Source organism: Mya arenaria, chromosome 10, assembly GCF_026914265.1.
Source record: "Mya arenaria isolate MELC-2E11 chromosome 10, ASM2691426v1".
NCBI classification, from domain to species: Eukaryota; Metazoa; Mollusca; class Bivalvia; order Myida; family Myidae; genus Mya; species Mya arenaria.
In genome coordinates this window covers 67,669,531-67,689,209 of record NC_069131.1, presented here as the reverse complement: position 1 = coordinate 67,689,209, position 19,679 = coordinate 67,669,531, and the positions used below count along the sequence as shown (strand labels likewise).

General features: G+C 33.8%; 2 protein-coding genes and 1 long non-coding RNA gene across 3 annotated transcripts; 2 read left to right on the top strand and 1 right to left on the bottom strand.

The window, feature by feature from the left end:
• Positions 1-1,028: 1,028 nt before the first annotated feature.
• LOC128205060 (uncharacterized) lies at positions 1,029-2,105 on the top strand. Its single transcript, XR_008256163.1, has 3 exons — positions 1,029-1,137; positions 1,367-1,449; positions 2,044-2,105. It is a non-coding gene; the product is annotated as an uncharacterized LOC128205060 (long non-coding RNA).
• Positions 2,106-2,182: 77 nt separating this feature from the next.
• On the top strand, positions 2,183-5,932 carry LOC128204962 (failed axon connections homolog). Its single transcript, XM_052906359.1, has 3 exons — positions 2,183-2,273; positions 5,536-5,649; positions 5,832-5,932. Exons 1-3 carry the CDS (start codon positions 2,183-2,185, stop codon positions 5,930-5,932), a joined length of 306 nt encoding a protein of 101 aa, XP_052762319.1.
• Positions 5,933-11,094: 5,162 nt separating this feature from the next.
• Positions 11,095-19,340, bottom strand: LOC128204961 (failed axon connections homolog). The gene is made up of 7 exons (XM_052906358.1): positions 19,192-19,340; positions 16,635-16,767; positions 16,188-16,301; positions 15,912-15,994; positions 14,981-15,177; positions 11,394-11,513; positions 11,095-11,195 (listed from the first exon to the last, which is right to left on the bottom strand). Exons 1-7 carry the CDS (start codon positions 19,338-19,340, stop codon positions 11,095-11,097), a joined length of 897 nt encoding a protein of 298 aa, XP_052762318.1.
• Positions 19,341-19,679: the final 339 nt, after the last annotated feature.

Here is a 19,679-nt window from a genome sequence, read left to right as displayed (position 1 = left end):
TTTTCTTTATATTTTTACTTAAAGGAGTTTTATAAAAACGAATTATGTCGATTGCGAAAAATGGTTTTCTAAGTATGACATGTTGTGTTTATTTATTTTAACAAGACCTTTTTATAGTACGTGCGACGTCATATCGATAAAACATTTCGTTCATAAGATGAAAATTGAATTGACAGCGTAAGGAAATTGCAGATACAAGCATAACGTAAGTCTCGATAGAGAAACCTACAATACAGACAAACTGTACTTCACGCTCAGTTGAAACGTACCTTTGAAATATAACAATGTTTAAACTGAAATAGGATATTGTGGGCTCCATTCTGCAAAAAGGAACTTTCTAAATCACCTTTAGTCTAAGCTTGACAAATCTACAAATGATACAGTTTCAATTTCAATCGTTGTAATCGTTATGTAAGCCTTTTACGACTGTGCGTTTTAACACGTTAATTATATTTAAGTATTTACCCCTCCTGGCTTTTGTAGTTTCTATTGTATCATAAAATAAATGAATTTATTTAAATGAACGTTATGGTATTCCATATTGTTACGCATCGCATTTCTTACCTTATCACATTTGTACATGGTATGCGGAATGGACTACCCACGTGACATAGTCGTCCTACATTCCATACCACGTGATCGTCATACACCAAACCGTGGCATTTCTTGTTGAAACTAGAGACATACCTTAAAGTCAATAATATACATTATCAGGATAGATTTAATATTAATCAGCAAATTAATTATAACACAATTTATTGGTAAATTACCAGATGTACGCTCGGTTTACACTTCGCCTCACATATTTAACTATAAATGTAGTTTTTTTTCTAATAACAACATTGTTTGTGTTAAGATTCAAAACGCAGTTCTTATGACAGTTTTATTAATATCCAGTAGCTGGTAAATTGTGCTAGATCGATTAAAGTTTTGAGTTGTATCATACAAGACCACACGACTGTTTAATGTGTTCAGTCATGAGCCACTAATTAACTTAACCCACGTTATTGTACCTAACAGTTTGTTGAACAACCACTTCTTCAAGGACCAAAGGGGAAGGTTCCCTGGATCGAACACAACGGCGTGACGATGGGAGACTCACAGTTAATAATACAGTACTTAGAGAAAGAGTTCAAGGTTCAATGACTTTAAAAGTGTTTTGATGAGAATGACCCAAAAACAAGTTCTTAGTGAGGAATTCATACACTTATTTATGAATAAAAAATGTAAACTTTCTTCTCATAATTTGAAAACTGATCGGGACACATATCGTTAATACAGTTAAAACATTGATAAACGTATTTCACACAATACAAATTCCATATTTATTTATAATGATACGAAATGCACTTACTGCTTATTTTAGGTGAATCTGAATTCTCACCTGTCTCCAAAGGAAAGGGCTCTTGCCTGGGCCATACAGAAGTAGCAGGATGAATTCACATATTGGTAAGCAGGGTTAGGGATTGAAGTATGTTTAAAATTTCAATAGTGGAAGCCCTGCCTCAGGATATTGTTTGTCAAAAATCAAAAGTTATGCAATGAAACCGGGAATTTATTTAGAGTTGTTACTGCAATTATGGATTGCCGAGAAGACAATTACAATTAAATGAATTTATTAATCATGATTGAAAGTTTGAACATGCAGTTAAATGCCAAGAGATATAACATTTATTCTACTTACAAAATTTCGTGTTCCCCGTATGAAATGAGTGCCAATTAAAAAAATGTACAAGGGTACAATTATACTGGTTTTAACACTGAAAATAACTATACAGATCATTAATTTAACTCTTTATGGCGTTTCGGCCAGAGGCCTTTTTTTTAAAAAAAAAAGCTTTATTGAAGCTAATACATACGCCACCCTTGTCGCCTGTTGGCTGTTGAAGCTTTTTTTTATAGCTGACGATCCCCTACTTCGTGCTAGAGCTGATATAATCTTAGGAGGGAGTTCGTCTTTTCATATCACAAGCTATAAAGCAACTAGAATTTGTTTTTATTCCAGACGAAATGGTTTCTCTTATATGTCGTTGTTTTATTCAGCGGCATGAAATAATAAACGAGTACCCAGTACAGGCTGACCATTTATACACGATGGGGGATTTTCGTTGACGATATGATTAAACTGCAATCAACTTTCCCCGCTTGGCTGAAAATACCATTTGGCAGGAAGATTAGCTCAATGTCGTCTGCTGTTGGAATAGGTCGCCATTCAAACGAAGAAGTTCACGCGATGATCGTCAACGATTTAAAGCAGTTTTCGGCAATTCTAGGTACTAATTGGTAGCATGTTGCAGTCTTTTGTGTGTTTACAATTCTTATTATTTGAAATACTCAGGAAAACTGGAATTGTTGAAATACTAAACTAATTATTTATTTTCTTTACGTAGAATGTCACTTAGTCGGTAGATGAACGTTACTTACATCCGTGATATCGTCAATATTTATAGAGGGTTTTATGCAAGTCGGTTGATATTGTGATAAATGTATTATTATATTGTGTACACTGTCAGAAAACATTTTTGTTATTGAGAAAAGTTCAGGACCGACTCTTATTAATTCAAAATGGCTTCCAAATTTCAAGATGGCTGTGTTAATATAAAGTTGTTGTGCTTCCTGTAAACTGAATACATGCCATTTTAGCGGTTTTTAATGATTATCAACTGAACATTTTTAATATACATGCCGATTCTCCTCGAAACAAAGTTTTGTGTTGCCCTGGCAATCATAATATCAATAAAAAGGATTAATTTAACGATTTTAACGGCAAAGAACCCCATATTTCAATGCTATGCAGTGCCGTAGCCAGAGGCACATTTAAACAGAGCCAGTGCAGAGGGTCCGGGAGCATGCTCCCTCCTATTTCTTTTCTAAGTCATCTCTTAGTTTGCCATTGACGACACTTCGGCCATGTAAAACCACCGTAAAATTCGTATTATTAGCACTTCATATATATTTTCTTTTTTAATGAGCTAGCGTATAGAAAATATTTTATATATTGGTATTAGGACCCATGGAAGGGTAAAGCGGGATTAAGTGATAAAGTATGGAAACACTGATTCAAGATACACCCTAAATAAAACTTCTTCAGAAGCAAAAAAAACACAACAAAAACACTTCGATGTCCGGAATCGCATTCGCAGAGTATATGTGCAGTCGATTGAAATGTTTTTATGTACACATATCAAAGCCAAAAGATTAAGGCAAGCGTCTGATATGGTTGATCATTTCAATGTTTTGAGTCTTCTGAAATCGCGAAACTGCGTTCGCACGAACAGGAACCCACAGGTTATCTTAAAATTAAATTACAGATTGCATCATTGGTGGGGAAGGCGTTTTTATCAAACTTTTATGAAATCCGTCTTTGAGTGACGCATGAGTGTTTCCATCTAATTGCATTTGATTCAAATTTGCTTATCATAGAAAGTATGAAAATATTTGATTGATTTTGTAATTTAAGCTTAACGTTATATAGTCATGATTTCCTGGTAACAAATATGTCCCCTTTTTAACGTCTTCCAAATGTTCAGGTGAAGTGAAGTGCTGTTTTACGTGGTCTAAAAAAGGAAAGAAATGATTAAGCTTATAATGATGATAATAATAATAAAAGTAATATGTTCAATCACTGATGTATTTACATGGTTATCATCCCTTTAATGGCAATATATTTATGTGTATTGCTATTATATCTGACTTGTCATAGACCTCTATAAAATAGTCTTATAAATGCTATTATATACCGCTTTCCATTGACTTCAAATAACTTGCCGCATCTTGTTCGTTCACAGTATCTTTAATGAGATGAATATGTGATTATAATGGACAGGGTTCTAACGGAATCCTTTCTTAACCATCTCGTTACCGAGAGAATAGGGAACGTATGTCCTTTAAAGTCCACTGAAATATGATATATTCGTTTCCTCCTCATCATGACTATGGTGAGGTGGCTCAAAGTTCAGACACTGCGCCTTTACATGGCATGTGTATTTTGCGGAGTTGTGAAAAAAGAGTTGTTGAAAGGTATTCATAAATTTGCAAATTGATGGAACCTGAGTTCATAAAGAAGATATTTTTTCCGTTCTCGTGGTTTTGAACTTTTAATCATCTCCTTCTCTGAGGATATCTCCCTGCTTAAAAGATTTTTATAATTACTTAAATTATTTCAATGTGGACATGTCTGTGTTTGTTTATTTTTAACTCGCATTACCTGTGTGTTAAACAAGCGTGCTCTACACTTAACAACCGGAGCTTTTCATTCCATTAAACTTCATTAAAAGTTTAAATATTTGATACATGTAGCTGGGAATTAGGCATGTAAACATTGGAACATGCAATAATTCTTTGATGATATTTGTATATATTGTCTAGTCTGTCATAAATATAGAATATTTGAAATTCATTCGAAATCAATTAAATAATACGGAGCGCCATTCTGTACATAGAGCGTGCCATCAATGATCGAGTAAAATGCATTGCTGTAGAGATTGATTCATTGTACAGAGTCCCAGTAGTACTTATTGACAGTAAAGATCTTATGCAATATATATGCAAAAAGCTACAGAAACATGCTCAGTAGCAAAAAGTTTAAACATTAACCCGGTTTAGTGGCAATGGGCATACGCCAAAGACATAGAACACAAATTCACAAACAAGAAACATAGAACAGCACACAACTCTACAAACAGCACAGTGCATAAATACTATATATATATATATATATATATATATATAATTGGTATGTTTATCAAGAATTGTTAGGTACCGCCTTGGAACGGTCAGTAAAATGTAAATTTACTGGGGGTTTAAACCAGTTTATGTGCACAAACCTCACTCTTATCCCAACAATTCTTAATAAAGATAAAACGCAAAAGATAAATACTATCTAAGTATGCATTAACTTGGGGAATCTTATCAATAAAACAAATAATAATAAAAAACGAAAAGGTAAACCCCAAGTACTTCAATGATTAGAGATCCCAACTCTATCTGCAGACGGAGGGAAACAATTCAGAGCACCTAATGCAAACACTTTTCAAAGATACGATGCAGTCATCGTAAGAAACCAAAAACATCACACACAGTCTGCCTTATAAAATAAAAGGTTTAAAACTGTGTGATCATAGAATTTCATAATAAAAAGCATCATTGTACTAAAACTGGGAACAAATAAAGAATAATATTATTCAAAATAAAACCGACTAGTATATGCTATTCTCTCCTTCCAAATGATTTGAAAATGTAAAATATTTGAAGAAATTTAAGTCACAGCCAAAACACTTGGAGTCAGTCAACACGTGTCCGCAATTTGAGTGTATCCAATTTGGATTGTCATAATTGTAAATTGAACGTTCTTTTTTTTTAAAATAAGCCTAGTTTTCACATCGCTTTATATGGTCAAACTTTATCACCGAGTGACTGAACTATATTGATTTTAAACAATTTGATGCATTTTTAATTGAAATAGATATACACAAAAACAATCATACTTAGAATCATTTGTTCTATATCTTCTTGGGTGTGTGTTTTGCTTCTAAGGCAATCGGAAATACGTTTTGGGAGACCGGATATGCGACTGCGCAGCGTTCGGTATCCTGTCCCAGGTCCGCTGGTGCACGCCGTCAGCCTATCCGGGAGTTGCTGTGCTACAAGGTTAGATAACTACTACTACTACAAATTGGGTTTCACCCGGCACCATACACATTTATGCTTGATTTGGTGCATTCGGTCTTTTATTTTATGTATCAAAAATATTACGTGTTCTCAAATCGTTAAACCAAAAGCCGTTTGTTTCAGAACTTATACAAAATACTTTTTAAAATAATGTGTTGTAGGTGGTGAATTAAAGAATGTCACGGACTACATAGACAGGATAAAGGACGACTTTTGGCCAGACTTGGAGGAAATAACAAGTCAGGTGGCAGCTAAAGCTTAACCATGGTGGATCTATACAGATCCTCAACTGATTTGCCCACTTGTCATAACACTGGGGGCAAATAAGGAATATAGATAAAGAGATCTTTTTCAACTTTGTAAAAACAACAACACAATGTTATATTATATCTTTAGTGAAATTGCATTGCGTCTTTTAGTAGTAGATATATTGAAAATATAAGGACATCGCATATAACAATGTCTACTATAATTTTGTAATCTAAGACACAATTTGACGACCGAGACAAACATCCGTACAAATAACATTTGCAATAAATAGGTAAAAAGCGGCGCCAGTGGGCCCTCTCTCCATAATTGCAACACGCGGCGCCAGTGTGTCATGCGTCTTAAATCCATCCTAGCAGAACACGGCGGCAGTATGCCCTCTGTCCATAATTGCAAAACACGGTGTGAACTATCTTCATAATGTTATATCCGGTGTCAGTGTGCATACTCTCCATAATGACAAAACACGGTGCCAGTGTAGTCTCTGTCTATAATGGTAAACACGGTGAAACTGACCCCTGTGTCATATCCGTTCGTTATCAATACGTCTTACGTCTGCTCCGTATCACAATTTCTCGATTTGTCGATGATATGGCATACCCCTAATAGAATTATTTACTTTGATTTTAAACATATTATATTTAACAAATCTTATAAACGTTATGGTAGGTTTCATCCTCTCGCATGAATAAAATGCAAAGAAATAGGTTTCTACAGCCAACTTTTTAACACAACTATTATCAATATACGGATATCACGCTTTCTGTCTGATATTTTTATTGGTGAACTCTGCTTTCAAAGAACTGTGTCGTAGAAAAGTAAGATTTGTCTTCTTAATTGCACTGCTTTCTGTTTGCTATCTATTGCCGGATAAATACGTTTAAAAACATCGGAAGCTTATGATATATCATTACATTTACATTTACCTTAACCTTTACGCCACAACAAACACCACACAATGGGCACCGCAATGCTTTGTTATTCAAAGGAGAAGATGACGTGATATTTCCGATTAGGGTAAGCCCTCATTTCGACAAAGTTCATCCTGCCGCGTTTGTTACTGCTGTTTACATTTGGTGACAATCGAACTTTTCTGTACTTCATGTATTCCTGTGTAAACACTGTCAATACTGTTGCCCGTATGTTATGTGACATTTGCAACTGTACGTTCCATTCACAACCTGTTCAATGTCATTGCTGTTTCATAAGGTGATACTCGGGCTTTTCGATCACCTTGAAGTTTTAGTCTAAATCTTATTATCGTGATTGATGTGCCAGTTTGCTACATTCGTGCATCTTTCTTGCAATTCCAGTTCCTGTTTTTGTTCGTTGCTAAGTTCAATTCGGCGACCTTTGACATTTGACTGCTTTCTTTTGAAAATATTTAATATACAGAATAAACATAAAAAACCCGTTTCTGAAACAGTTTCGAGTCGAAAAGCGTACACCAGCGCATCTATTATGGTATTAAACGTTGCAAGCAATGGTAAAATACGAATCCATATTTTTATATCAGCATTCCTTTTAATCATGTCTTCTAAAACATATGACCATATGATTGGCTGATAGCAAATAAAATAGCTGCCTACAATAGTTAGAGCAGCAGCCACACTCTTAATGCTTCTGCGACGTTTATGTGACGACAGAGGAACATCCCTGCGACAATTAATTGTAAATAAAATAATACAATAGATAGTTACCAATGACAAAAAGATGATTAGATTAGTGATTGTTGTAGCAGCCATCAATGAATGGGATAAAACAGATATTCCAACATAGTCTCTGTTCATAAGCAAGACATATATGCAAGAAGCTATACTGATTATTATGGCCAAAGTCCATGTAATACAGATGTATATTTGTACTCTGAATTTAGTAAGAATTGTGCGATGATTAAGAGGTTTAGTTACAATAATGAGTAGACAAAGAGATAGTCCAATCATATTAAGAATGCAAGACATATACGGAATAATGTTCAGATAATTGACGATCACAATAGCTATTTCATATTGCGATAATTTATGGATCAACTTTTCCATAGCGGTTTTATTTATGCCTGTTTGTTGGTCCTCTCCCAGTTCTTTCGAAAAATGTTTGAGCTTTTGTTGGAACATGTCGTTCATAAAGTTCTCCATATCTGCTGAAGTATTCAGAAAATCGTATGTATCATAAAATGACCGCGATTTTGAGGAATCAAAGACGTCACCAAAAACAAAGTCTGCATCCTGTCCAGTCCCTCGCACCTCGCCTTTCAGGATCCAACTTCCATTACCAGTTGGTGTATTAAACAGATCCGATTCCAAAACAGCAAGATTCTCTATTCTAGCCCTGTTAAGCACAGTATAAGTCCCGTAATCTTGGAAATTTAACTCAGGGTACATCGGTACAAATATGTGAAAAAGTCCTGTAAGCATATCGGATATAGATAAGCTCAATGTCATTGTAAGAAGTGCATTGCGATCTTTAAGACGTAACAAAATGAGTAAAACACCAGCATTTAGAATAAATCCTAAGCTTCCGGCCACACCTTCCGCTGTGATTAAAATCCTTTCATAGTCATGCAGCGGTTTCTCCAAAAAACCTGTTGTCGCCATTGCGTTTTATATTAAACTTACTTAGTACTGGCATACACACAACAAAAACAATGATCTCCTTTGTAAACTCTTCGCTAAACGAACACAAACACAGTTATTGTACGATTAAATGAGATATTAGATTAACAAACGAAGCCTTTCCTGACATGTTCAACACATAATACACACACAAATGTTATTTGACAGAAATTTTACGTTTTCACAAAAAGTATCAAAGCTTATATAGCCGTCTGGTCATCACAATTGGTGACTGCTTAATTAGGCGATGTCCACTACGTATTGATATGAATACTGTTAATGAGAAGTTAGCAGGCATTGCAGCAAATGGCAAACAAGTATGAACAATAACATTGAGGTACAATAGTTTGCAAGGGCTGAACAAACATTCTTATTGGATGTTCCTTATGCCGCATTATCGTTTTTATACAACTTTATATAAACATTGTTTTACAGTTAGCTTAAGTCTAATTTATTCCATATGCATTTCAAGATTGTAACTGTAATCAGTGACTCAAAAAGGTTCTCACATTGGTCACCATGGGTCACAACCGATGTAACAAAAACAGTCAGTGAGTGTAATTACTTGATTACTTTTTACAAAAAAAAATGAAAATGATTCTAAGCCTATGAATGATACTGTTTTCTAAACACATTTAGACTTATTTTAACCGGTCATTTTATGTAAACTCAAAGCATAAAACGCACTTAGAAGGTCAAGGAAAGGGTTAATCATTTTTAAACCTAACATATTCCTTAATGGTTAATATGTATCAAACCATTGTAATGTATACGTAGGCTCATTGTATTAGTTGTCAAGGTGTTTTATCAAATTTGCACTTTTTGCTTTTAACGTGTCCATTTGCGTAGTGTTTTGGAAACACTTTGGCTTAATAGTGTCAACAGACAATGCAGGGTGTCCAGATGTGTACTAATAGGAGAGTAATAAATGGTAAAATGTTTTAGCATATCTACAAATTTGACAATGCTACAATAGCTGATTTGCACTCATCTGGACACCTATTTTGTTACTTTAGCTAATTGGAGTTGAAGTCAAGACCATTACCCATTTGCGTGAATATGTCCATTTTTATAAATTGTAGAATAACGCTACGGAACCCTTACAGTGTCCAACCAGAACTCATAAGTCAACGTTGAACGTAAAGACACTATTTTCCCGTTCCAAGCTTTATTCATTGAATACAATTTACAAAGTAAAAAAGAGAATTTTAACAAACGCGGTCTGGCTAACTCAAGATGGCCCCAAAACCTTACTCAGTACATCTGAGTCCATCCCAGCTTCTTGACTAAACCGGACTCTCTGATACAGGGAAACGTTCTAAAGATATATATTTATATACCACGATCATGGGGCAAATGCAACAATTTAACAACCCAAAGCCCACACTCATTTGTAATAAACATGACAACTTATTCATAACTGTGGATTTGTACATAATCAGCTGTCAACTACATATGCATACGCTGTTGCAAAATGTAAATCATGAAATAATGTGTTGTTTAGGTTTTAAAGGCAAATACAAGTACTGTTTTCATCAAGACCAATACAACAGAATAATCTAAACACTGATTCCTGAAAAAAATATCAGGTGTTTGAAATGATAAATTGAATTGACAAACCTCATGTTTTAAGTTGAATAAAAATAACTTGTACAAATGTATTCTTCACAAAGTCAGATCATCCGCAATGACCCTTTTGTCTTGCCTGCCAATTAACAGGTTTAATGTTTGACATCTGGTTTGAAACAAAACTGTATGAATAAGTTCATGCTGCAAATTTCAAGGCTTTAAAGGCTAGATATATTAAAGTAATTTAAACTTTTCGAAATCATTAAACGTTAAAACATTCTTGGCCATTAAAAATGAACCTGATTTTTTTAACAAAGAAGAAGCCAGTCAAATAGCACATAACAGCTGAACTTACTAAGAACTAGGTTATATTTGCACATGCATATAAAGTTTAAAAGCCGTAAGTAACTATTCAAATGTCTTTTACTTTATATAGATTTTTCTAAATCAATGTTTGCAATACAGATTTTCAAATTATTCAAAGTTCAAGCAAAAAAATCATCTCTTTCTTTTAATTCAACTACAAATGTAATATTCATTGTTTTCTACAAGCTATTTAAGAGAACAAGCTACGGCCAAAATAAACATAAATTTTGTCAGTTACAATGAAGATAAGTAAGTGAACTTTAAGTATTCGGGCAAATGTAAACCGCAAACCTTTGAACAACGATTAATTCCTAATGTATTGAATAATTTATACTTACTGGACTGCATAATTTGTCAAAAGTATGCTTTTCTAATCAAAACATATACATATCTGTTCAACATTATACAAATACTGATCTTGTGTTCATTGACAGCCAAAACACCATTTTAACTATATGCCGAACTGACTGCGTCTGGAATGAATGGTTTAACAAATGCAATGTTACGAATACACTTTCAACTAAAACAATTCTAGCTAAATCAACATCATTGATGGTATTTTATTCGTTGCATGTCCTCAAGCTACTAAATGGTTTGTATAGTTTAATCATCAAGCTTTTTGTGCCGCGTGACTTGTTATTTCTTCCCAGTCGGGCCAAAACTCGTTCTTTATTCTGTCCATGTAGTCTGTGACATTCTTCAATTCACCACCTAAAACATATTATTTTAAACAGAATAGTTTGCAAACAAATGGTTTTTGGTATAACGATTCGAGAACAAGTCATGTTATGCTTATAAAGGCTGACAGTTCAACTAATAGCGTATGTTAAAATAAATTCCGAATGTACATAAAATAAGAATAAATGTTTATGGTGCCGCATGACGTCCTATCAGAAGTAGTAAGCTCACCTTGTAGCAAAGCAGCTCCCGTACAGGCCGACGGCGTGCACCAGCAGACCTGGGACAGGATACCGAACGCCGCGCAGTCAACGTCGCATATCCGGTCTCCCATTACATATTTCCGGTCGGCTTAGAAGCAAAATACACACTCAACGAGATATACAACAAGCGATTATATGTCAAATTGTTTTTGTTTGTTTCTATTGCAATTTAGAAATACAACAAAATGAATAGAATCAATGTAGCACAGTCAAAGCATGACAAAATTGTGCTCTGTTGGTTAAAATTCTGAAACGTTGCTTGCATGTAATATACATGTAAAAAGCTCAGGGGTGGTATTCAATATGCAAGTTAATTTTATTGTCATACATCACTGACTTCATTCGAACTATTTGTCATTTATTAATAGCAAGTAATCCGATTAGCTACATCGTTCTCAGATCCACTATAGACCTTTATTAGATACTAGTCCAGGACTCAACTAAATTTCATCCAAGATTGCCAACATCATCCTTCATGTTATACAGAGGAATGGTCATAAATAAATGAATTGTTATATTACCTCAGTTAATACATAACTTATGTTGCCTTTACTTTATTTTTTAAATATTTACAAAAACATCTACAAAAATACAAATATCTTTTTTTATAGAATAATCCTGATGCTACCATGGTAGCCTTTTCCACATAAAAATATGTTCGCTGATGAAATGGACGCAAATTATGTTTTCTTCTTTAAGTTTTTTTTTATTTTTCTATATATGCTTTGTAAACATGTTTAGCAAATATGTTGTCAATATTCTTTTAGTCTTTGCTTTTAAACTAATTATTTCAATAGAAACAAAAGCTTCTTTCATCTCGTGCTTATAATCCTTTTTTTAATTGTCTACACATAACAATTGAGAGACATTCTGGTGAAAAGTGCCATGTTTGACAATCAACATATTAGGCAAAGAATGTTTTATCGAAGTGCTAACAAACTCTTTTAACGAGTGGCGTGGACCGATAGATCAAATATAGCGTAAAAATGTCTGCCATAAAATAAAAAGAAATAAATCAATGAAATCAGTTTGTTTTGATATTGCAAATTTCTTGACTTCTGCAATCACTCGGAATGCTTCAGCGTTACTTTATTTCAATATTTATCATTTTGAAGAAGATTTTAGCAAATATATATTGTATTTTTTATTTTGAATCATGGTTTCTTTGTTTACTCCCAGAGTTAGTACAATGATGCTTTTCATTATGAAATTATATGATCACACAGTTTTAAACCTTTTTATTTGCAAAGGCAGAATGTGTGGGTTCTTATAGTTTCCAACAATGACTGCAGCATATCTTTGAGCAGTTTTTGCATTATGTACTCTAAATGGTATTTCTTTGTCTTCAGATAGAGTTGGTATCCTAAATCATTAAAGTACTTGAGGTTTTCGTTAACCTATTATTTCTATTATTATTTGTTTTATTCTTAAGTTCCCTCAAGTTAATACATACTTTGATAAAAGTTTCCATATACGTTTTCACTTTATTCGGGATTGGAGGGTTAAGAGTGAGTTTGTGCACATACAATAGTTTCAACCCTAGTAAATTTACATTTTACAGACCGTTCGAAGGCGGTTCCTAAAATTCCTTGATAAACAACCCTAGATTTATATATCATACATGTACGGAGTTGTTTGTGGAGTTGTGTGTGGTTGTTCCATATTTCTGGCTAGTGATTGGTAGTTTTTTTCTGTTCTATGGCATTGGCGTTGACCCTGTATCATTGATTTTTTTTATATGAATTTAGATAAGGACGAGTATTAACATGGATATGGTACATACAAGTTTGACTACTGTAACGTCAAGGTTTTGGTCATTTTCAGGTCAGAGTTATAAAAATACCCAACAATTACTACCACATCAATTTTATGTTTTTAGTTTGTTCATTTAAAGTCATTGTCCAGAAGGTGTGATTTAAAAATAATATTTTCGTTCAATTAAAAATACTATAGGAAAGCTTTAGATCTTTATTAAAAAGACAACGTTTCAAACCAATGCAGAATGCCAAATGTGATGACAAGGTTGCTATTGCTCTAAGAGTCTGATGAAAATCAATGAAAAGCATATATTAGTATATGGCAGATATATTTTTCATACTGCTCTTTGTCATAACATAAATAAATCAATAAATGTCAATACAAATAAGCTAAACAACTAATATTTTCGTTTATTTGCTGACAGAAAAGGTGTAAAGGTGTAAAGAAACTAGCATTTTATGAAATTCTCTTAATTGTTCAAAACTCAGTTACTTTTCATTTAAATGTTATTTTTTAATATTATCAAAAAAACTTTTCATCCAAAATTGTTATCCAACTGAATGCTTCGCATGGCGTCGCCAACAAAAGTGCTGTTTCCATGAGGTTGAAATATTATATTGCTTGACTCTGAAGTCTACTTTTACGATTATTGAACAAGATATACCCTCCTGGGCAAATATAACCCTATGGACAAAAAGTTCCATGTGCAAATATGTTGTTCTGAACGCAAATACTAACGGGGAACACTTTATGGGTACAAACCTGCTCCAAATCTAGAGGTGAGATCAATTTAACCCCTGGTATTTAATATAAGCAGAACACTTGATTTTAGGGTATTTATTTCATTTGGAATTAATTTATTTGGCAGGGGTAAACAAGGTTATTAAAACATTTTTTTAATAAAATACAACTAAAAAACATTTTTTCAAGTTCAGCTTTTTGGTATTTCATTGAGATTTATGTGCAATTTTACTGAAACGCTAAACTTTCAAATACATGCACTACTTTTCAGTTATAAACGCTATCGCACCCTTCAAGCTGATACTTTAGCAGTTATCATCTTAAACCATTTATTTGATTCGGTTTTAAAATGAAATAATATAATTTTTTCTCTGACAATATGACATTATCTTTTTTTACTTTCCTTATATGACTACAACATAATATCGCTCAGTAAATAAGAGTTGTATTTAATACAGAAATTGATATTCTAAGTGAATTATATAAAATTTATTATTGTAATGTTGTTTTTAACACAAGCCTTTTGCATTTTATTAAACAAATTCAATGTTCTGTATTACCATGTGAACCATTTAAAAAATACCCTAGATGAAAATTTGCCGACGTGGCATTGACACATATATCTTTATAGACATATGATATAACTGTTTCATGGTGCACTTAAGCATCTCTAAATTAAGTTCAAAATGCTAAAATGCAAATATGACCATTATCAACAGCGCTATTACTTATTTTTTTAAAGTATTCGAAAATATCCATAAACATTCATAAAATCAGTAAATATTTTTAACTATAAGTTATCTCTTCTGTACCATAAAAATCTAACCATACAATGGCCCAAATTAAGAGCAACCAGTGGTTAGAAAGTTTCATATAATATATGTGCGTGAGTTTCCAATTATAATAGCCGGATATATCCATACATATATCTATCTACTAAGTGACCTTTTACAAAAAATATTGAATAGATCAGTATTGTATACATACAATTCTGATAGTCTAGCGTATTTAAATTTTAGAATGATAATCACAAGTCTGAAATACTTGACCGAATACCTAGCATTGCCGAAAACAGCTTTAAATCGTTGGCCATCATCGCGTGCACTTCTTCGTTTGAATTGCGACATATTCCAACAGCATACGACATTGATGTTATCTTTCTGCCAAGAAGTTTTTTCAGCCCAGCGGGGAAAGATGACTGCATTTTAAACATATCGTTAACTAAAATCACCCATCGTGTATACACGTTCAACCTGTAATGGGAAATGCCGTGTAAACGCATTCAACCAGTAATGGGTAATGGTAGTAGAGAGGAAGACAGTGCGTGTACGTGTATATGGATGTATAGTAGGGCTTGGACGGGTACACATTTTGGACCCGGGTATACGATTTTCAATTACCCGTAGATACCCGTTTATAACGCACCGCTGAAAAGTCTACGACAGATAAAAGTCACCATATCCTCAGAAAAAAAAGTTCAGTTTAGAAGTCGCCTATGGTTTGAAAATACAAACTCTCTTCTAAGTTCATGTCAGTTCAGGCACAAAGTTGGGGGATCGTCATCTATAAAAAGCACATGGATGAGAAACAATTTATTCATTCATTTCAACAGGCAGCAGGCAACAATTAAAAAATCTCAAAAGCACAAAACATAAGATGGAAATGCTTTATTTGCCGGATATAGGGTATCTTACCATACCCTTATGTACAAATATAGTTGACGATTGGTTAGAAAATAATTTGCCCGCCAGTTACTGGGAATTCATTGGTAAAGGTCAAACTACCTCCAACGGCAGGGATTCAATTACTGCGACACCTAGTGTTAGGGTTACATTGGTACAAAATGAACCACAATAAACCGCAAGCGTTCAGCTATTGTAAAAACTGTGAACACATCAGTATAAAAAGGAGAATCTTTGGGTAGAAATTCGAGTACGACTATTGTAAGAACTCGGAACGATTGATTTCAACCCTTAATCATGCTTACCAATATGTGAACACCTCCAGCCACTTCTGTATGGCCCAGGCTAGAGCCCTTTCACTTGGAGACAGGTGAGAGTTCAGATTCACCTTAAATAAGAAGTAAGTGCATTTCATCATAAATGAAAATTCAGTTTAACTGCATTGTGTCAAAAACGTTTATCAATATTTTTGTTATATTTACGTCCCGACAAGGAAGTTAATATTTTTGATTGACAATATATTGTATAAATTTCTTTCAAAGGAAAATGTTTACTTCATATCACTTTCAAAGTTATTGAACCGTGAACTCTTTCTCTAGGTACTGTATGATAAACTGTGAGTCTCCCATCGTCACGCCATTATTTTCGATCCAGGGAACTTTCCCCGTTGGTCCTGGAAGTAGTTGTCCGTCAAACTATAAGGTACAAACACGAGGGGTAAGTGTGGCATGTGCGCATGGCAGGTTCCTTTATAGCTTTAAGATTAATTAGTTAATCATTAATAATGTAAAGCATTATTGTATAGGCTTGTATTATACAGATCCAGAATTAGATTGGTATATCACAATTCACCAGCTACTAGATATTAATAAAACAATCGTTAGAACTTCTTTTTTAACTACATCATACGAAGTTGTTATCATGGAAACAGCTTCACAAACTATCATTTGTATCAAACAGTAACCAAAACGTACGACTGGTAGTTTAAAATGTTTATATTTAATTTGTTAATTAATGTTAAAATTTACCTGATAATGTATAGCATTGACTCCGAGATAGGTATCCAACTTCAACGAGAAGTGGCCCAGGTTTGGTGTGAGACGATCACGTGTTATGGAATGAAGGACGACTATGTCACGTGGGTAGTCCAAGCCGCATACCCTGAACAAATAGTTATAGGTCAGACGTAAAATGAGTGAAAATATGGGATACTGTATCGTTCACTTACATCAATTCAGTCTTACAATAATGCAATAGAAATAGCAGAGAGAAGCCAAGCAGTGTAAATACTTCACTGTCATTAACGTGTTAAAAACGCACAGTGGTAAATCTACAATCTGACGATCTACCTAAGGTAGCTAGTAGCCTGCCGGTGTTAAACAACAAATGACAATCATTGATGTTTAAACCATACATGTAGATTCTTCAAGCTTAGATTAAAGGAGAGGTAGAAAGGACAGTTTTGCACAATGACACACACAAGATCCTATTTCAATTTTTAACATTGTTATGGTTCAAAGGTACGTGTAGTGTTGTTGAACATGAAGTTTAGTTTGTCTTTATTGTAGGCATTTTTTTATTGAGACCTTCGTTTATGCTTGTATCTGAGATTCCCGTACCCCGTCAATTCAATTTTTATCATATAAACACACCATGTCAATACTAAGAACCATTTTTATAAACCCTTTTTTTCAAGTCTTTAGGTAAATAGGTTAATGAAATATAACTATTTAATGATAGTATAACCTACATAAATGTATCCTTTCTTTGTATATATATATAGCTGGTCGGTCCGTATATCAATGTAGTTTAATAAGATAACAGTGTTATAAAAAACAGCGGTCCATATAGCATTATTGGCCGGTCCAGACTTGTGCAAAATATGTTGACGGCTGACTTCATAAAACTGCTGATTGCATCTTTGCGATCTTCACAGTGGCGAAAATTCGTGGCAGGTAAAAACCCAATCGATTGCGATTTTAAAATGTTTAGTTATAATTTATAATGTTTGGTATGATATAAGAAATATGACTCCCCACTTCAGGACACCCTAAAGTGAACTGACCTCAGCAAACGCCTCGATCCATATTCACCTTCGGGGGTGACTGGCCAGCCTTATAACATCATTTGACCATAAGTGGTGAGTTATATATCTTAAGTGTTACATAAAGGTTAAAGTTCACCATTAAGGAAAGAAGTTTTTATAAAAAAAGGATATGCATTTTAAGTATAAACTCAGACTAGTACCAGTTCGTGGAATTTTCATTCCATTTTACCTTGTGCAGTATTCTCCAATTAAAAGGAAAGAAGGAAAAAGTATGGATTACCACGCTCAACTATCTGTTGTTTTGTGAATTCAAATTTAAGATTGTTATTTGGCTTAAGAGCATAATGCTTAAGAAATTTTGAGAAATTGGGGTCATTACCAGTTGTTTGTTTCTATATTTGGTACCCTTTGAACACGCAGTTGCTAATCGACTTCTTTTTCATTTGAAATATTAAATTATCTGTACAATCTGTATGTAATTTTACCCTAAGTGAGTCTTTGAAAGATTTGAGTAGAACAGGAAATAGCTTTAAAATTAAAAACTAAGTGGCTTTACCTTTGTTTGTGTCCTGTGCTGCTTATTTTCCTGTACTCTAACAACATAATGCGGCTCCTGTGAGAAAGTACTACCGGTTATCCAGCAGAAAATCTCGTTAGGATTCCATAATCCAAACTAAATTCTGACGATCTTATTTTGAGACACTTAAATATTTGACCTTCAGTCCAGGAAGTTGTAATATACAATACCCTAGATAGCGCTCTCAAATGTCAACAACTTAAAACATTGCTCTACATCTTGAGAAAATTCACACCTAAAATGCACAGTAATTTTAACTCGAGATGTCCCGTAATCAAGCCAAATTTTATGAACAGAACGGAATATTTAATCAAGCCAAATTTTATGAATAATACTCGCAAAGACGTACGGATATTATAATTGAAATATGATAAGAATGCTTTTAAAGGTTACATTGTAACCTAAATACTCATCCAGATTAATGTTCTGCTTAATGTCTAGGTTCACCGCATACATGATTACGAACCAAAGTTTGACATATGAACAAAAAGGGTGCCATCTATGTATTGTATTTTCATTGAAAGACAATTAATGAAACACTTTAAACACATGGACATGTAGGGATATAAAAACACGAGAATATCACTTTGTTTTTAGATGCAGGTCAAGGTTTTTATTTTGACGAAAGAGACGGTGCACAATTTAGTGCCTGGGGGCTGAGGAGGGGGGTTGGATAATATTCCAAAAATGTATTGAATATGGTTGTTTAACAAATTATACGTGTTAAATTGTTTTAAAACTCAAAACAAGCTGAAATATTGGAATTAAGATTAAGATTTACACATTTATTTCCATACTTTGGATGAAGTTTGTGCATCCGAAGATATTGTTTGACTACAGCTGGTGTTCAGTATTGTATGGTGGGTGTTAACAGTCGTCCCATACTTAAGCCACATAATAGTTATTTCTTTTCTTATATGTCGCGATCATTTGGGTTTAACGGCTTTTGGAAATATAGTACAAATTACGCCGATGCTTCGAGCCGTTGGCAGTGTTGATCATATTTGGAATGAAGGTACTGCTCTTCATAAAGGAGGCGCTGACGGTGTTGATCATATTCAGAATGGAGTTACTGCTCTTCATCAAGGAGGCGTTGACAGTGTAAGTCATATTAAGAACGGAAGTATTCCTCTCCCTCTAATGGTCGTTCACATTGTTGGTGATATGATATAGAATATAACAGGTAGTTCTTATCTGATATAAACAGTGTATATACAGTATATATAATAACCTCCATACACAGGTCGTTGCTAAATGTATATTAAGGAATGCCATTCATCATACGAAGACAGGTGCGTTTTCTATATATCTACGTCGACATTATTGCGTTGTTTAATTAATTTGATAAACCATTATAGTATTTTGTCATGGACAACGCCATAATGATGTTGAATATCATCATATTGACGCTGCTAAAAAAATGATATATTAATGGTATATATTTATATG

Bases quoted from the DNA above. Each gene is read 5' to 3' on its own strand.
- LOC128204962 (XM_052906359.1), top strand. From the start codon at position 2,183: ATGTCGTCTGCTGTTGGAATAGGTCGCCATTCAAACGAAGAAGTTCAC. The intron at 2,274-5,535 runs GTACTAATTGGT...TTTGCTTCTAAG, and splicing joins GCAGTTTTCGGCAATTCTAG to GCAATCGGAAATACGTTTTG. The intron at 5,650-5,831 runs GTTAGATAACTA...AATGTGTTGTAG, and splicing joins GGGAGTTGCTGTGCTACAAG to GTGGTGAATTAAAGAATGTC.
- LOC128204961 (XM_052906358.1), bottom strand. From the start codon at position 19,340: ATGACTTACACTGTCAACGCCTCCTTGATGAAGAGCAGTAACTCCATT. The intron at 16,768-19,191 runs GTACTATATTTC...CTATTTGTTCAG, and splicing joins TCGAAGCATCGGCGTAATTT to GGTATGCGGCTTGGACTACC. The intron at 11,196-11,393 runs GTGAGCTTACTA...AATATGTTTTAG, and splicing joins GGGAGCTGCTTTGCTACAAG to GTGGTGAATTGAAGAATGTC.